At 38.0% G+C, this 17259-nt stretch overlaps 1 protein-coding gene across 1 annotated transcript in view; it reads left to right on the top strand.

Moving 5' to 3' along the window:
• Positions 1-4366, top strand: part of LOC126162895 (protein IWS1 homolog) — a 104109-nt gene extending 99743 nt beyond the window's left edge. Inside the window, exon 10 of the mRNA XM_049919702.1 lies at positions 4102-4366. Coding sequence (XP_049775659.1) covers positions 4102-4224 — 123 coding nt within the window. The 3' untranslated portion in view covers positions 4225-4366. The remainder of the gene's footprint in view (positions 1-4101) is intronic.
• The last annotated feature ends 12893 nt before the right edge of the window (positions 4367-17259 follow it).

The following is a 17259-nucleotide window of genomic DNA, read 5'->3' on the forward strand; positions in this document are numbered from 1 at the left end:
TTTTCGTTTCTGCAGTATTAACCATAAACATGGTGACGAATTGCATACTCAGCAGATGCATGTACATTAGCAAACCGCTTATCCATATAATGTTTTTTCCTCAAGAGTTTCAAGCCTAGATACTTTTCCAGCTTCCTTTTATTTCTCGAGCATTTCTTTGCCAATCTTCATAGTAATGTTTTTGTTCACATTCAGAACTGCAGCCATTCTAACAGTTATATTGTTAATGGAGAACAGCAGGTCCCCATAGAGTTTTTCAGTCTCACAGTAGGCCAGTAACATGCAAACTGTTTCTGTTGACTGATCTTGTGCATCACTCCCCAAGCCAAGAGAATGACACAGAACTTTTCTGCTCATAACTTTCTGCGGACTTCTTTCTGACATCGTTTGGTAGCACACAACAAATGACGGTAACAAATAAAATAATAACTGCTGCATCCATAAAAAACGGAAACAAACCAAATCATGAGATACAACAATTACACAGGACATTAAACTGTCTGAAACTCAAGCACTGTGTAGGTGGGAAGTGTTGTGGTGCCAGAGTGAAGGTTTGGAAATTTCGGCTCATTGCTGCAGCTGCAGATCTCATGGGTGGCAGAATGTGGCTCATACCTCCAGAATGGGCTCCTCCCTACTTCTTCTGTTGTAGCAGTCAATACTAAATTAATTTTGAGCAGACTTTAGGTATCTGATTTCTGTGAAGAATGTTAACTTGGTTGGTTGACATCAGAAAGTTAACTCTTAACTTTTTATCTCACATTTAAAACGTATGGTTTGTACAATCATCATCCATCTGCAAATGAAGGTTTGTAATGAACACATTGCGCTAGGTACCGGAGTATTTAGTTTGAGTAGTTTCACATAGGTAATTCTGACATTTTTTTGTCCTGAGTGCTTAGTATCATCATCATTCATTATTGTAGTTAAAATGAAAGGAGTGGCCATTGCATGTCAGTTGAGATGAGCTTCAATGATTAAAAACTTGAGCTGGAAATATTTTATGCAGTAGAATGATGGGATGTTCACTGTGCTAAATATTTGTAACTAGTTAAGTCTTTAGTGGACTGGGAAATGCACACAGATACCATCCTTTCTCAAGCAGTACTCTTCCACTTGAAGATTGTAAGAGAGGGAGAGTGTCGTTAGCAGATTAGAGACTCAGATAATTGGTGAACTGTGGTCACATGACTTGACTCGAGGAACAAAGCACAAGTTTTGAGACTGGGCGTAACACATACCGTATTTACTCGAATCTAAGCTGCACTCGAATCTAAGCCGCACCTGAAAAATGAGACTCGAAAAAAAGGAAAAAAAAATTCCCGAATCTAAGCCGCATCGGAAATTTGAGACTCGAAATTCAAGGGGAGAGTAAAGTTTTAGGCCGCACCTCGAAATCGAAACAAAATTGGTCCATTGTAATATGAGACACAATTTAGGTCGAATGAATGACGATACAGCTACAGTAGTTTGGTTCGAGTCGTAAGCTTAGCAGTTAAGCTTCACCAGGTAGCCAGTGCTATGCGTCAGGCGTCTGTATTTATACGGGTACCCTTCCTTTTTCACGTGCTTCGTCTGGTTTGAATCGATTGCTTATTTTGCTTTGATCTGATAAGTGCTGTTTTCTTTGTTATAGGTGTTTGCGTCACTCTAAGCTGAAAATGCATTACTGTACTGTGTCACGCATTGTTTGTCGCATTCTGATAGTGCGTGTTAACGGCCTGTCGCCGCTCGCGGCATGGCTTGCTTTTGAGCGCGCTACCGCCGCTTACAATTAAAAAAAAAAGAGAGAGTAATCGTCTCATTAGCGAAACAATGGCAAGAGACTGGTATTTGTTGTTACTTACACTGCTGCTTTCTTTGATAATGATCAACAAGAACCAAATAATAGACTGCGTATGATAGAACATGTTCTGAACGAGAGTTAGGCGAAAATGTTTCTCCGTTTGAAAATCTTTGCAGCCGCTTCTTTAGTACATCAAATTCTGCACAGAAATTAGTCATCTTAGAATTAAAAATCTAGTCAGTTGCCGTGCTTCATTTCTGACTGTATCACTATTAGGCATAAGAATAATAAGAATATAAACATGACACGATACATATATTCTTCCGCGTTTGCTGTTGTCTCATTCTAGTTTCGTAGTTTATTAAGCAGGCAGGATTTAAATGAGATAGCAGCAAACACGAAAGAATACATGACAAAATGTTGATATTCGTATTATTCTCATGGTGAAGAGAATACTGCATGTGATTCACATTTCATCAGGTTCCTATTAGCAACCATCTCTTCTCACAGGTAGGAAAAAATTCAGAAAGTAGAGTTGGCCATATTGACAAACATCCCAAACAGTCTTGCATGTCGGATTTTCGTAGTACATCGAAATTCTGCTACATTCGAAGATGAACAATACCGAATTCGTATTTACTTCGTTGGATGATGTATGAAAATGCAGTGGTCGAAACTCGGGGCGGAGAAAAAAAGCTCGTCTTCCATCTTTTTTAAAAAAATTTATTTACTGACGCAGAGGTTTTGGCGCCAGTTTTTATCTTTGTGCCTACAAAGCATGCCTGTGTAGCGCTACATATATTAGACGGCAGAAGTTAGTTGTGGCGGCACCTACCAACATTTTTCAGAACTTCCACTTGCTTTGCTTTCGATTCTAAGCCGCAGGCGGCTTTTTGGATTACAAAAACTGGAAAAAAAGTGCGGCTTAGATTCGAGTTAATACGGTAGTTACAAATTGACAAATGTTTATGAACTCTTTGATACAGCTTTGACTGTTGATGATTATTTCTATTAATGCAGAATTACTATTCTTGATCAGCCTTCTACATAGTGTTTCAGTCTTTCCATGAGTAGAAACTGTGAGAATAGGTAGTAAGATCAGTGTGTGTAAATCCATACATGGAACATACGTACACAGTGAGAGAGACAGAAAACAGGAAAGAATGTACACTTGTATTGTAAATTCCTACACGCTGGATCTCTCTCTCTCCCTCTCTCTCTCTTTCTCTCTCTCTCTCTCTCTCTCTGTCTGTCTGTCTGTCTGTCTGTGTGTGTGTGTGTGTGTGTGTGAGAGAGAGAGAGAGAGAGAGAGAGAGAGAGAGAGAGAGAGAGAGAGAGAGAAGGAGGAGGATGATGATGATGATGATGACGATTGGTTTTGTGGAGTGCTCAACTGCGTGGTCATCAGTGCCCATACAAAGTCCCAATTGTTTCACAGTCCAATCTAGCCAGTGTCACGAATGATGATGATGATGATGATGATGGTGAGGACAACACAAACACCCAGTCCCCGTGCAGAGAAAATCCCCAACCTGCCCAGAGAGAGAGAGAGAGAGAGAGAGAGAGAGAGAGAGAGAGAGACTTCAAATTTATGTGTGTTACTGTTACATTGTAATGATGAGTAGAATAGCAAGTATTACAGTGAAACAGAAGACTGTCTGTAGGTTCTTTGCTTGCTCTGTACATTGCTTCCTTTGGGCTACACTCAAAACACACGCTGTCTGTAACGACCTTATTTTCAACAGGATGTTAAATCCTAATCTTCCTTCTTCAAAGCACTCTTAAATTGAAACTGTGTGCCAGGCCGAGACTCGAACTCGGGACCTTTGCCTGTCGCGGGCAAGTGCTCTACCAACTGAGCTACCCAAGCATGACTCACGCCCCGTCCTCACAGCCTTACTTCTGCCAGTACCTCGTCTCCTATCTTCCAAATTTTACAGAAGCTCTCCTGCGAACCTTGCAGAACTAGCACTCCTGAAAGAAAGGATATTGCGAAGACATGGCTTAGCCATATCAGCGCACACTTCGCTGCAGAGTGAAAATCTCATTCCACTCTTAAATTGTATAACAATCTTTTCTGATACACATTGATTTTTACTGAATTCACAAAAAAGACAAATTCATGAGCATTGTGAGTGACTTGAAGGTACTGGGGATTGAGCGGAAGGGTTTAGAGACTCATTTTTTTAAAAGATCATGTTATGCTTGCCCTATGTATGTGCAGTGAGAGTTACTTTCATTTGTGTAATATTCTCATACAATAATGTCAAAAACTAGACAAGCAGCATTCTATACATCATTGTGATCTGTTTCAGACGACAAAGAAGTCACTTAACAGATTCGAGAAACATATGAAGAACTACCTTGATAATAAACGCTTGAAGAAAGCTCGCCGGGCTGTTGAAATATCTATTGAAGGACGGAAAATGGCACTATGAAGAACTGTTAAAGACTCGATGCCACTTTGGGCTGTATGTGTTCCTTGTACTTGCATACATAGTGTTCAGTATTCATACTCTTGTTGCATGTGGAAATGCAGTGTGTACTGTAATGTAAATAAAATCAGCTATATTTATGAAATATATGTGTGTGCTTGTAAGTGGAATTTATTACAGTTTATTGTAAAGAGAGATGACTGAGTGGAGTGTGCACTCTTGTCTCTGTGCTTTCGGAGGGGAGCTGGCTTCAAGTCCCAGTTCAGTATTTTCCTAATTGGTAAATGAGTACTGGTCTTTATGACTTCTCTGTAACAGAAGGGTAATACAAAATTAACGGAGTATTTTCTGTCTTTATGAAGCATTGAATTGCAGGTGTTGCATTTTCAGCTAGTCAGGAAAACCTAATTTTAAATATATCACACACACACACACACACACACACACACACACACACACACACAGGATATATTCTGGGTGTCTTGTTGTACCTGACTCGCACTGTGTTGTGATTCACCAATATAAAAACACTGTAAGTGTCAGAAGAAATTATATTGTCTAAAAGTACTTAACCTTAGGTTTTCCTAGTGTTCTTGTGGTGGATTGCACCATCTGCCATTTCATACTTCACAAAGATAGGAGATTCTTAAATAATTATGTCTTAGCTTTCTGGAAATTCAAATGAAGTACGGTGAAATCCAAGACGGTGTAGATCAGGCATGTTGAAATGTATGTTGAAGTTTGTGAATATGTATAATAATATCATTATTAATTTGTAAATGTTTTTTGTGTCTAGAATGATTCGTTATTCTTTGGTCAGAAGGATGTAATTATAGTTTCCACAATTTTACAGGAGAGCAAAAACAAAGTTGAAATGACACCTGATTAAATTTCAGTGGCAGAGTTTTTAGTTCTGTTGTGTATTTTTATTAATCCCCTTTGCATTGTTTACCATACCATATACCTACTTGAAAGTATAACAACAGAAACTTGTTAAAGAATGTGGTTGAGTTCCTTCAGTTGCGACTTCCTTTGTCTACGATCAGACAGGTGTAATATTTTACAGTTTGGGAAGCTTTGTGGGAAGGAATGGACAATTTTTGCACTGCTGCTAGTCTTTCAGAATGACAACATGTAGCAACTTAAATTTTATTGTAGTACAAGGAAGAAAGACTTTTTACATTGGTTTTGTGGTACTTTGTTCTGAGAAGACTGGTGACATTATTAACAGCAATTCAAAAACCACAAATTAAAGATGCTTTAAAATCAACTGATATGCAAATTTTCACATTGATAAATTTCATAACAGCGTTATCAAGAGATTATTCAAACTTTCATTCTGGAACATACTTGCCCTGATGATCATCAGGAGTCAGAGGTAGCAAATTGATGACTCAATAACGGTTTCATTCCTGCATGACCATATCCTCCTCATAACATGCTCTTCTTTTTTAAAGTCCGCTGCCACTTCCAATGTTTCTTTGTAGAGAAGATACCCCATATTTTCTTTTGTGACTCTTATGCATTTCACATTTTTCCAGAAAAACCTTTCACCTTGGTCATTACATTTACTGATTTGCAGTGGGTGCTTGACAAGTCTTGAGGGGGGAAAAAAAACTTTTCTGTTTCTTTTCAAGGCCTTCAAAAGCCTTCTTTTGCCCTTTTTGCCTTACCAGTTGAACCCAATCATGTGGGTTGGGAAATGGGGACTTTTGGCCTTCTCTCTGAGTTTTCAATTAGTGAGTGATCTATGTTGCATTCCGTGTGCATGTGATCTGCCACTAAAAATTTGTAGTCAATAATTTACAATGATGGGTGATCTTTAATAATGGATAGTAGCATGGTGACTGTGCGAGTTTTTGTTCTGACTGCTACTAGTGTCAGAATGCATTGTGCACTGCTTGGCATTTGAAGGCAAACCATTGAGGTATTTCACCAAACACGATGCTGCCTGATCAGCTACTCGGCTGGCCCCGTCTTCACCCCACATGTAACAGTACATTTGTCCTTCCTTGAGATCATGGACAGTCAGATTAAAGTCCAAAGGAAGCATTTGTAGAAGGCCTGAAGCTCCAACTTTAGTTGTTCTGCAACATGAAAAATTGTCATATGAAGCTTTCACATGTGTGACAGGTATCCTATTTTGATTTCTTGATATAAATGTTTAACTGATGAAAAATCTTCTGGTAGATTGTTAAACTTACAGCCTGCTGACTCGTCACACATAGAAATGTATTCTTCATACATTTGTGAAAATGTGTAATGAAATGGACTGTACCTGTACGTTGAAGTTTTTCTTGTGTAGTGGCATTCTATGACACTATGGAGAGTACATACTGCGTGGCTTTGTCAATTTTTGAATCGGCATGTTTGTTTTTAGGTGGATGTTTTCCTGTATTATTCCTATCAATAATCTGGTGCTTGAATCTTATTTTTTGAAACAGTAGCTATAAACTTGCTACTGATGTCAGAGAGTCCTCATGAAACGTGCTTTTCAGGTAGGAAGCATTTGTCCATTGACCTGCAAGTGATACTTGTTTATGAATCTCATTTTCTGCTTGTTAATATCCTCAACTCTTCTTCTTTTGGTCTGCTTTTCTGGCTCTGTACACTTGTATCTACATTCACTCTGTTCTTTACTTTGCGTGGTTTGCACTTGTTTTCTACTGACTGTAGTGTATGCCTTCCCTTAATTTCTACTGAGTTTTCTGTGAATTTTTATCTCATGCATTTTCCCCCTTTCCCTTTTCTGTCTTTGTATCACTACTAAAGTTACTTCTTCATTTCCTAATGCAGATGTAAATGTTCCCTGAGCATCAGCTCTGTGGTTTCTGTGCTTCCTCCTCCTTGCAGTTTGTGTGACAGTATCGCTATCTCTTGAACTATCGGTATTGCACTTGCATCAGAGTCATCAGAATTGAACCAAATATTCAAGATATCATCAAGTAGTTATGGAACTGGGCTTGAATCTAATAAAGAAAACAAAGTATGTCTAAGCGCAAAGACTGTCAAAATTTATGTGGAGTCGTTTCAGAATACTGTTTGAGGGGGTAACCTATGACATACTGTTCCCCCTGTGGATAACAAAAAGAGTTCACATTAATCCTTACGTCTGGAGTTGACTTTGCTTGTTTCTGCTTCTACCAAGTAGTCATCATCCTTTCTGCACAAGGAAACCATTGTGCAAGCCCTTTTGCTAATCATAATCACTCTTTATATGCTTATGATACTGAAGAAGAAGTTACAGTGTTTACTCTAGTACAACCATTATGAAGAACACATTCATGATGAATTCACTAAAAGCAGTTCTTGATTTCCTCAGAACACTTCCTTCACCAAATAATAATGCAGTGTCAACAATACCGGACAGCACTATGGTCCATGGATTGTCGTGTCTAACAAATACAACAGTGAAGCCAACAGTGACACCAAGAAACTGTGAAACACTGAATGTCTTTGGTAGCAACAATAACAAATGCTGTGAAACATTGTTATATCGTGCAAAATGTTGTATAAAGACATATATCCTTCTGCTTGAAGGTTATTTACATCTGTGCAGGATAACCCCAAATGCAAATAAGCCTCCTGGCTACAGTATTTGAAATAGCGTTGTACCCGTTCTCTCAAATAAACTTGTAACTATCTCCCTTATGGGAGTGTTATTTCCAAAGAAGAACGAATTTTTTTTTATGAACAACTAAGCAACATACATACTGCCTCTGGAAACACGATTGTGTGCAGACACGTCCCGTACAGTGTTTTGCAACGTTTCCAAAGTCGTTTTTTTGTCTCTGTCTCTGCTCACACTTGTGGCAAACATTTCTCGTAGTGTATTCACGTCATCTGCAAGCTCATTTATTGTATAGTTACTATACTGTCAGCTGCATTATAACTCTAATGAAATGTGGTGTTACACTACTAATACTCAAAGGTTCATGCAAACAGAAAGGAAGGCATCGGTGTTGTAGGACAAAAACATACTATTGAAGAACCGGCAAGAACAACTGCTATGGGAGCTGAATGTGGAAGACTGTAACTTCTCTCAGATGTCATGTACCAATTTTGAATTTCTTCCAAATATGGCAGCACCATGTGTCTCAGGAAAAAAATTCAGGCAAGCAATTAATAGTCAAACAAAACCATGTTGCTGCTATTCATTTTTTTGGCAGCAGAAGATCCATTTTGAAGGAAGCTATATCTCAAATAGTAGCTGAAGTTTTTTGGTCACTAATGCATGTTCTGAAGGATTATGTGCAGGTAAATAAATGAAAAACATTGTTAAATATGTGTAGTATTGATTCTTTATTAATTTAGCGTAAATCATCTATAATGTCTTCCTATGCTGTGTCATCAATTTCTGAGTTACATATAAATGTGACGGTAATCGGCACTACCTGTTGATAGTGCCTTTGACACATCGATACTCACTGACGTCTCCAAACACTCAAAAACAGTAAAATTCCTTCTGTTACAACACTGCATTGAGCTTTGCCTGTGGCAATTTCGTAGCAAACATGCCACATACTGGATGTAGGTGCTGCATTTGCCCATATCCTTTTCATCTCGTCTTTTCAATGCTCTTGTTGGCAATTCTGAAGCTATGCTGTAGGCACTGTTATCTTGTTTCCCACCCAGTTACCTTCTTCAGTGGAGGAAACAACATAGAAAGGCTAGTTGCTTCCTCTTTGTCATCATTTCATTCCACTGGCAAATCATCCAGAACCTGGAATCAGATTTCTTTCTTTCAAGATGCCAGCAACTGAAAATGACTGGTGTGAAACAGCATGTGTGTTCTCACAGATACTTCCTCTCATTGTGTGAGAGCATTTAGTGGGAAGTATATAGTCCTAATGTCTGTGTTTTTAAACCTCTTGCTGAGCAGCCTTAACTACCTACCATAAAAAACTTATTCTAAGAGATATTGGACCTCTTCTTTGACATCCAGTAGGGGGGAGGGGGGGGGGGGGGCAACAAAATGCTAGTGAACGTTTGACAACATGCATTACTGAAAAATCAGTTTTCACATTGGCTGTGTGGATATGAACATTATAATACGGGAAATGTCACCCAGTATGCTGCTGTACAGATTTCTTTTTATTATTATTTTACACACACACACACACACTACTGTATGGTGCCCTGCTTTCATTAACTTCTGACTTCCATATTGTGTGCCCATTTTAAACTGAGTATAAATTCTAAAAGTTTACGACAGTTGAAATACTGCGATGTTGTTTTGTTGATTACCTGTTGAGTATTGCTTGTTGGTTTTCCTACTGTTGTTATCAAACACAAAGAAGATACACAGTAAATGAGGAAATACTGAGGATGCACAAAATTACACTGGTTGCAAAATCTTGGGAGAAAATATTAGCACTTAACTGCTTTGTTTCTGTGGGGAATCCTGTGGTTGATCAGGGTAGGTTCACCTATCACTTGATCTTAAATTACATAGCTGCAATACTACAGTTTTCGTATTTAGAAAACAGTTGTGTCAATATCAAAACTTTTGTTTCCAAAATTAATCATTTTCTAACTGTGGTGGTGTTTTTTTTTTCCCTCAAACTTTTTGACATTAAAACTACTGAATCAGAAACCAGACTTGGAATGACTGATTATAGTGTGTTTGGTAAGAGCATTGTCTGCAAAATGTAAGGTTCTGGTTTTTGCAAAGAAACAAAATATGATACCATTATTTTAATACAGCTCATCATTATTATGATTTAGAAGTGAATTAAGGGCTAAACAGAAGCAATTAAATTGAGATGATACTTTTTCTGTTATTTACATTTTGTATTTGAATGACCAAATTGTTCATCACGGGAATAATGTGCTCCTCTGGGTTTTCTTAGAAGTGTAAAAATGTTCCAGATGAAAAATACAAATACAAATAGTTAATCTCATAATGTTTGGAAGATGGAGGAATGTTTGTGTTCATTAAAGCATTATAAAGTGTATACCTTTTTGTAAAAATAAAAAAAATAGTCCCCCATTCGGATCTCCTGGCGGGGACTACTCAAGAGGATGTCGTTATCAGGAGAAAGAAAACTGGCGTTCTACGGATCGGAGCGTGGAATGTCAGATCCCTTAATCGGGCGGGTAGGTTAGAAAATTTAAAAAGGGAAATGGATAGGTTAAAGTTAGATATAGTGGGAATTAGTGAAGTTTGGTGGCAGGAGGAACAAGACTTCTGGTCAGATGCCTACAGGGTTATAAACACAAAGTCAAATAGGGGTAATGCAGGAGTAGGTTTAATAATGAATAGGAAAATAGGAATGCGGGTAAGCTACTACAAACAGCATAGTGAACGCATTATTGTGGCCAAGATAGATACGAAGCCCACACCTACTACAGTAGTAAAAGTTTATATGCCAACTAGCTCTGCAGATGACGAAGAAATTGAAGAAATGTATGATGAAATAAAAGAAATTATTCAGATAGTGAAGGGAGACGAAAATTTAATAGTCATGGGTGACTGGAATTCGAGTGTAGGAAAAGGGAGAGAAGGAAACGTAGTAGGTGAATATGGATTGGGGCTAAGAAATGAAAGAGGAAGCCGCCTGGTAGAATTTTGCACAGAGCACAACTTAATCATAGCTAACACTTGGTTTAAGAATCATGATAGAAGGTTGTATACATGGAAGAACCCTGGAGATACTAAAAGATATCAGATAGATTATATAATGGTAAGACAGAGATTTAGGAACCAGGTTTTAAATTGTAAGACATTTCCAGGGGCAGATGTGGACTCTGACCACAATCTATTGGTTATGACCTGTAGATTAAAACTGAAGAAACTGCAAAAAGGTGGGAATTTAAGGAGATGGGACCTGGATAAACTGAAAGAACCAGAGGTTGTACAGAGTTTCAGGGAGAGCATAAGGGAACAATTGAATGGGGGAAAGAAATACGGTAGAAGAAGAATGGGTAGCTTCGAGGGATGAAGTAGTGAAGGCAGCAGAGGATCAAGTAGGTAAAAAGATGAGGGCTAGTAGAAATCCTTGGGTAACAGAAGAAATATTGAATTTAATCGATGAAAGGAGAAAATATAAAAATGCAGTAAATGAAGCAGGCAAAAAGGAATACAAACGTCTCAAAAATGAGATCGACAGGAAGTGCAAAATGGCTAAGCAGGGATGGCTAGAGGACAAATGTAAGGATGTAGAGGCTTATCTCACTAGGGGTAAGATAGATACTGCCTACAGGAAAATTAAAGAGACCTTTGGAGAAAAGAGAACCACTTGTATGAACATCAAGAGCTCAGATGGAAACCCAGTTCTAAGGTAAGAAGGGAAAGCAGAAAGGTGGAAGGAGTATATAGAGCGTCTATACAAGGGCGATGTACTTGAGGACAATATTATGGAAATTGAAGAGGATGTAGATCAAGATGAAATGGGAGATACAATACTGCGTGAAGAGTTTGACAGAGCACTGAAAGACCTGAGTCGAAACAAGGCCCCCGGAGTAGACAACATTCCATTGGAACTACTGACGGCCTTGGGAGAGCCAGTCCTGACAAAACTCTACCATCTGATGAGCAAGATGTATGAAACAGGCGAAATACCCTCAGACTTCAAGAAGAATATATTAATTCCAATCCCAAAGAAAGCAGGTGTTGACAGATGTGAAAATTACCGAACAATCAGTTTAATATGCCACAGCTGCAAAATACTAACACGAATTCTTTACAGATGAATGGAAAAACTAGTAGAAGCCGACGTTGGGGAAGATCAGTTTGGATTCCGTAGAAATACTGGAACACGTGAGGCAATACTGACCTTACGACTTATCTTAGAAGAAAGATTAAAGAAAGGCAAACCTACGTTTCTAGCATTTGTAGACTTAGAGAAAGCTTTTGACAATGTTGACTGGAATACTCTCTTTCAAATTCTAAAAGTGGCAGGGGTAAAATACAGGGAGCAAAAGGCTATTTACAATTTGTACAGAAACCAGATGGCAGTTATAAGAGTCGAGGGACATGAAAGGGAAGCAGTGGTTGGGAAGGGAGTAAGACAGGGTTGTAGCCTCTCCCCGATGTTATTCAATCTCTATATTGAGCAAGCAGTAAAGGAAACAAAAGAAAAATTCGGAGTAGGTATTAAAGTCCATGGAGAAGAAATAAAAACTTTGAGGTTCGCCGATGACATTGTAATTCTGTCAGAGACAGCAAAGGACTTGGAAGAGCAGTTGAACGGAATGGATGGTGTCTTGAAGGGAAGATATAAGATGAACATCAACAAAAGCAAAACGAGGATAATGGAATGTAGTCGAATTAAGTCGGATGATGCTGAGGGTATTAGATTAGGAAATGAGACACTTAAATTAGTAAAGGAGTTTTGCTATTTGGGGAGCAAAATAACTGATGATGGTCGAAGTAGAGAGGATATAAAATGTAGACTGGCAACGGGAAGGAAAGCGTTTCTGAAGAAGAGAAATTTGTTAACATCGAGTATAGATTTAAGTGTCAGGAAGTCATTTCGGAAAGTATTTGTATGGAGTGTAGCCATGTATGGAAGTGAAACGTGGACGGTAAATAGTTTGGACAAGAAGAGAATAGAAGCTTTCGAAATGTGGTGCTACAGAAGAATGCTGAAGATTAGATGGGTAGATCACATAACTAATGAGGAAGTATTGAATAGGATTGGGGAGAAGAGAAGTTCGTGGCACAACTTGACCAGAAGAAGGGATCGGTTGGTAGGACATGTTCTGAGGCATCAAGGGATCACCAATTTAGCATTGGAGGGTAAAAATCGTAGGGGGAGACCAAGAGATGAATACACTAAGCAGATTCAGAAGGATGTAGGTTGCAGTAGGTACAGGGTGATGAAGAAGCTTTCACAGGATAGAGTAGCATGGAGAGCTGCATCAAACCAGTCTCAGGACTGAAGACCACAACAACAACAACAACAAAAAAATTGCATGTTAAATAATCATACGATTACTTGTTCAGTATTTATTTATTGTATTGGGAAAATGCATGACTGTGACTCCAAACAATTTGCCTTTCACATGAGCCAAAATTGTATCATGTTCGTTGAAGGATACTTTAGCCTTTTTTCCTGTGTTTTATGCTTGTGTACTTACTATAATTAAAATAAAAAAATCATGATCTGTTTCTGACGGACCGTTTCCTCTTGGTGGACAGTAACTCTATGTAGGTTATACTGCACAGATTGGTACTACATTATCTACCTAAAAGTAACATTAAAGGTTGCAGGAGATTTACTCTTACGTAAAATAATGTATTACCAGTTTTGCATGCAGCAGAACAAGTTTCTTTCTCCAAATGTTACATGCAGCTATCTCTTTCACGCGGCTGATATGCCACCTGTACAAAATTTCTTCCCAGATGTGCGAGGAGCCTGCTACCCGTGGACCACCTTGATCTTTTTCTTGATGTACCACACAGCCTATTCCCACAAACCGATCATAACATGCTTTATAGTCTTTGCCTGAGGGGGAACTTTGTGATACTTCATTGTGAAGTATCTTCGTACAACTGGTGAACCTTCATTCTGCACCGCTGTGTGTCTCCATTTTTACTGTGGTCACATTGTGTTTCCACAAAATGAGCGAATGGAGTGATGTCTGGTGGCATAGGATTGAAACTTGAGAACGCAGCTCAGTGTGTGAAGAGCTCCTGGCGAATGATCAGTTGGTGATTTTGAAATTACTTAACTTTTACTTTTAGATAACTAATTTAGAATAACCATGTACTGTGTGGAACAGGATACTGTGGAGCAACAGTTGTCTGTTACTTAAATGCATAAAGTCAAGCCAGCATTATCACAAGGATAGAAAGATTTTGCCGAACTCAGCTTGCAGGGGGCAGTTGTGAACGTTATGACATCTTGAGTAACATGCTGTATGAAGGTGGCAGGTGGATGACTTTCACACAAGCGCACAACTTGACTTGAGAGCCACTGGTGTCATTATATAAGATTCTTTTGTCATATTTGTTTTGGAATATGCGTAAAGCATTTAGTGATAATTTTTGTTTTTGTATTGTGACTATAGTGAGCATTATGGGTGACAGAAAAGAAGCCCAGTTACCTGTTAATGATATGCACAGAAATCCATCACTCTTGTTTATACGTGTAACATTTTTGAACAAGCTATGAAGTTCCCACTTGCTACAACAGGGCACCTGCAGTAAGTGATGAGGATTGAGAGAGGCAGAGAACAAACTGGTGATATCATAATGTACACACAGTGTTTGTGGGTGAAGAAGGCATTTCCCAGCTGCATTCTTAAGTGCACATTGCTCAAGTACATCTGCAAATTTTTCTCAAAGTTTTCGGGCATATAATACATTTGTAAAGTTTGGTTAATTCTGTACAACATTCATTATGTCAAATGAAATTTCAGATTCTCTGCTAAATTCCAAAAATATTTTCTTATGAAGGAACAAATATTGAGGAAGAATTAGCCATGCAACACTGTGGCCAAAATAAAGTGTCTCAAAAAGCATTTTTGATGTTTCATATGTTCAGAATCTGTTTAATCCATACGTTGACCAACTGACTGAAGACTGATAACTGTATGGATATTTTTAGCAAGATGGAGTTTATGACATGTTATAAGACAACAGGACAGTTAGCAAAGGCGGTAAAATCTGATGGCCTCCAACATTGCATGATCTCTCTTCTGTGGAGCAAGTTAAAAAGGCCAGCTGAATTTAGGTAATCTCCCACATACTGGAAGAGGCACATCTTAATAGTGAAAAATGGCGCACATCGGGTGTGTGTAGCTTACAGCCTGATAAAATGCATTCAGTACTTGATTGCTGTCAGTGTCGGTTATTTCCAGCTTCTTATCTTAATAACAGTTATGTTAATTGTCTAAGGAAACTGAATTCGTGTCGGATTTATAAAAACTTTGTGGACAAGTTTCATTTTGGTCACCCTGACTAACATTTACACAGTAACAAACTTGAAAATTAGTAACGAAAAACTTTGAGCACTTTCCTTATATTTCAGTGACCTAAAATATGGTAATATTGGCACAAAACAAAGCATTTATCAAAATTTCGCTGTCTCGTACTACTTTCCTCAGTTTACTGTGTCAGTACTTCTGGATTGTGATTGAAACTGATGTTTAATTAAAAAGAAAGCACCCTTGTTGTTATTGGCTAGAGACTTCTATCTCTCCTCCTCCTCCCCCCCCCCCCCCATGTTATATTATTCATTCTGAAGAAAGGTTATCATTTAGTGCCTCATTGACATCATGACTGTTAGAGCTAGAGGACCAGCTAATTTGGGAGGGGAGAATTTGCCATTGATCTATTGGAAGAGCCACCTCAGCATTTGGCTGAACTAATTTGATGAGCATACTAAACCATAATTAAGATGCCTGACTGAAGCTTCTACCTTGTTCATTCCATTTAAGAATCCAGTGACTTAAATCATGCACCACAAGTTTTTGTTGCCAAAGAATACTGAAACTGGTAGTAGGCATGCTGCAATTCTTGTATCTCTTATGAAGAAATCTTCTGCTACTTATGAAGAAATTGTTGTTTTAAATAAAGCTATTGGCAGTATTGACTGGAAATCACTCTGGAATTCTGAAGGTAGCAGGGATACAACACAGGAAGCAAAAGGGCGCAAAACTTGTAAAAATACGAAATTACAGTTATGAGAATAAGAGAACTTGAAGGGGAGGCTGTAACTGAGAAGATAATGAGATAGCATTGTAGCCTGTCTCCCCATGTTATTTGACCTGTACATTGTGCAAGTGATGAAGGAATTCCAAGGGAAATTTGGAAAATAAAGTTCAAGGTAAAGACATAAAAACTTGGCAGTTTGCAGACAACATTGCAGTTCTGTTCCATACAGCAAAGAACTTGGAAGATCAGCTGACGGCATAGTGACTTGAAAAGAGATTGATTACAAGATGAATGTCAGCAAAAGTAAAACAGGGGTAACTGAATGTGGTTGAATTAAATCAGGCCAAGTTGAGGATGTTAGATAGGAAATGAGACACTGAAAGTAGTGGACCAATTTTTCTATTTGGGGAACAAAATAGAGTCAGATGTCAGAAATAAAGAGGATATAAAAAGCTTCTCTAACACAATGAAATATTTTAACATCTAATATAAATTTAAATGTTAGGAAGTCTTTTCTGTAAGATTTTTTCTATTACTCAACAAGGCGAAGTGGATACCTGGCCATCACTACAATTGACTTGGTCACCCGGTTAGGTACAGTTACATTCCATTTGAAAGTAATGCGTGTCTGTATGAGTGAAAAGCAATTGTGAAAAACCCTTTGTGGGAAGCTGCGACAATGTGCTGTTAACTGTATTAATTGTACTTAACAATGAGAATGAGAAAAATTTGATAACATCAGCAGAAAGTGCAAGCAAATGTTGACAAACAAAAAGTTAGGAAGTTAATGGTGTGCAAATTACAGAAGGGGGTAGACAGTGCCATGTGGAGTAGGATTCAAATATTGGATCAGAGCAGAATAGGTAACAGCACACAATAAATATTTCATTGATGATATAGATAAATAGAACTGTTATTAGTCACCAAGTTTCTGCAATATTATATATTCAAATAAATACCATCTTTGCAAAAACACCACAGATTTTGTTGCTCAGAACTGGAATCCTAGGCTAGCAAAGAAACTCTGATAAGAACTGTACCATCTACGGGATTTGATTGTAACAGGTTCTGGGATGAATGAGTCATTATGTGCAGTAAGAAAAACATAGTTGCAGGGAGGGCATAATACATTAGGTTTTTTTGTGAAAAATGAAGGCTGAGAATTGAGGAAGTTTTTTTCAGAACTCAGTAGATGCAAAAAGTAAATTTTTGAGGAGAAACATATTTTAGATATCATACTGAAATACTAATTACGTAAATAAAGCAATTTACACAGTTTTTGAAAGCATGATTCTGATTGTATGTTTGACTTTTCTAAAATTTTCAATGTTTACTTCGGAATAGAGGGACAAAGCTAAAATTTTTTTTTCAAAAGTCAATAAATGGAAAGATGAATGTTAAAATTTTTGTTAACATAAAAATTCAAATTGATT

The sequence above is a fragment of the Schistocerca cancellata genome, chromosome 2, assembly GCF_023864275.1.
Source record: "Schistocerca cancellata isolate TAMUIC-IGC-003103 chromosome 2, iqSchCanc2.1, whole genome shotgun sequence".
NCBI lineage: Eukaryota > Metazoa > Arthropoda > Insecta > Orthoptera > Acrididae > Schistocerca > Schistocerca cancellata.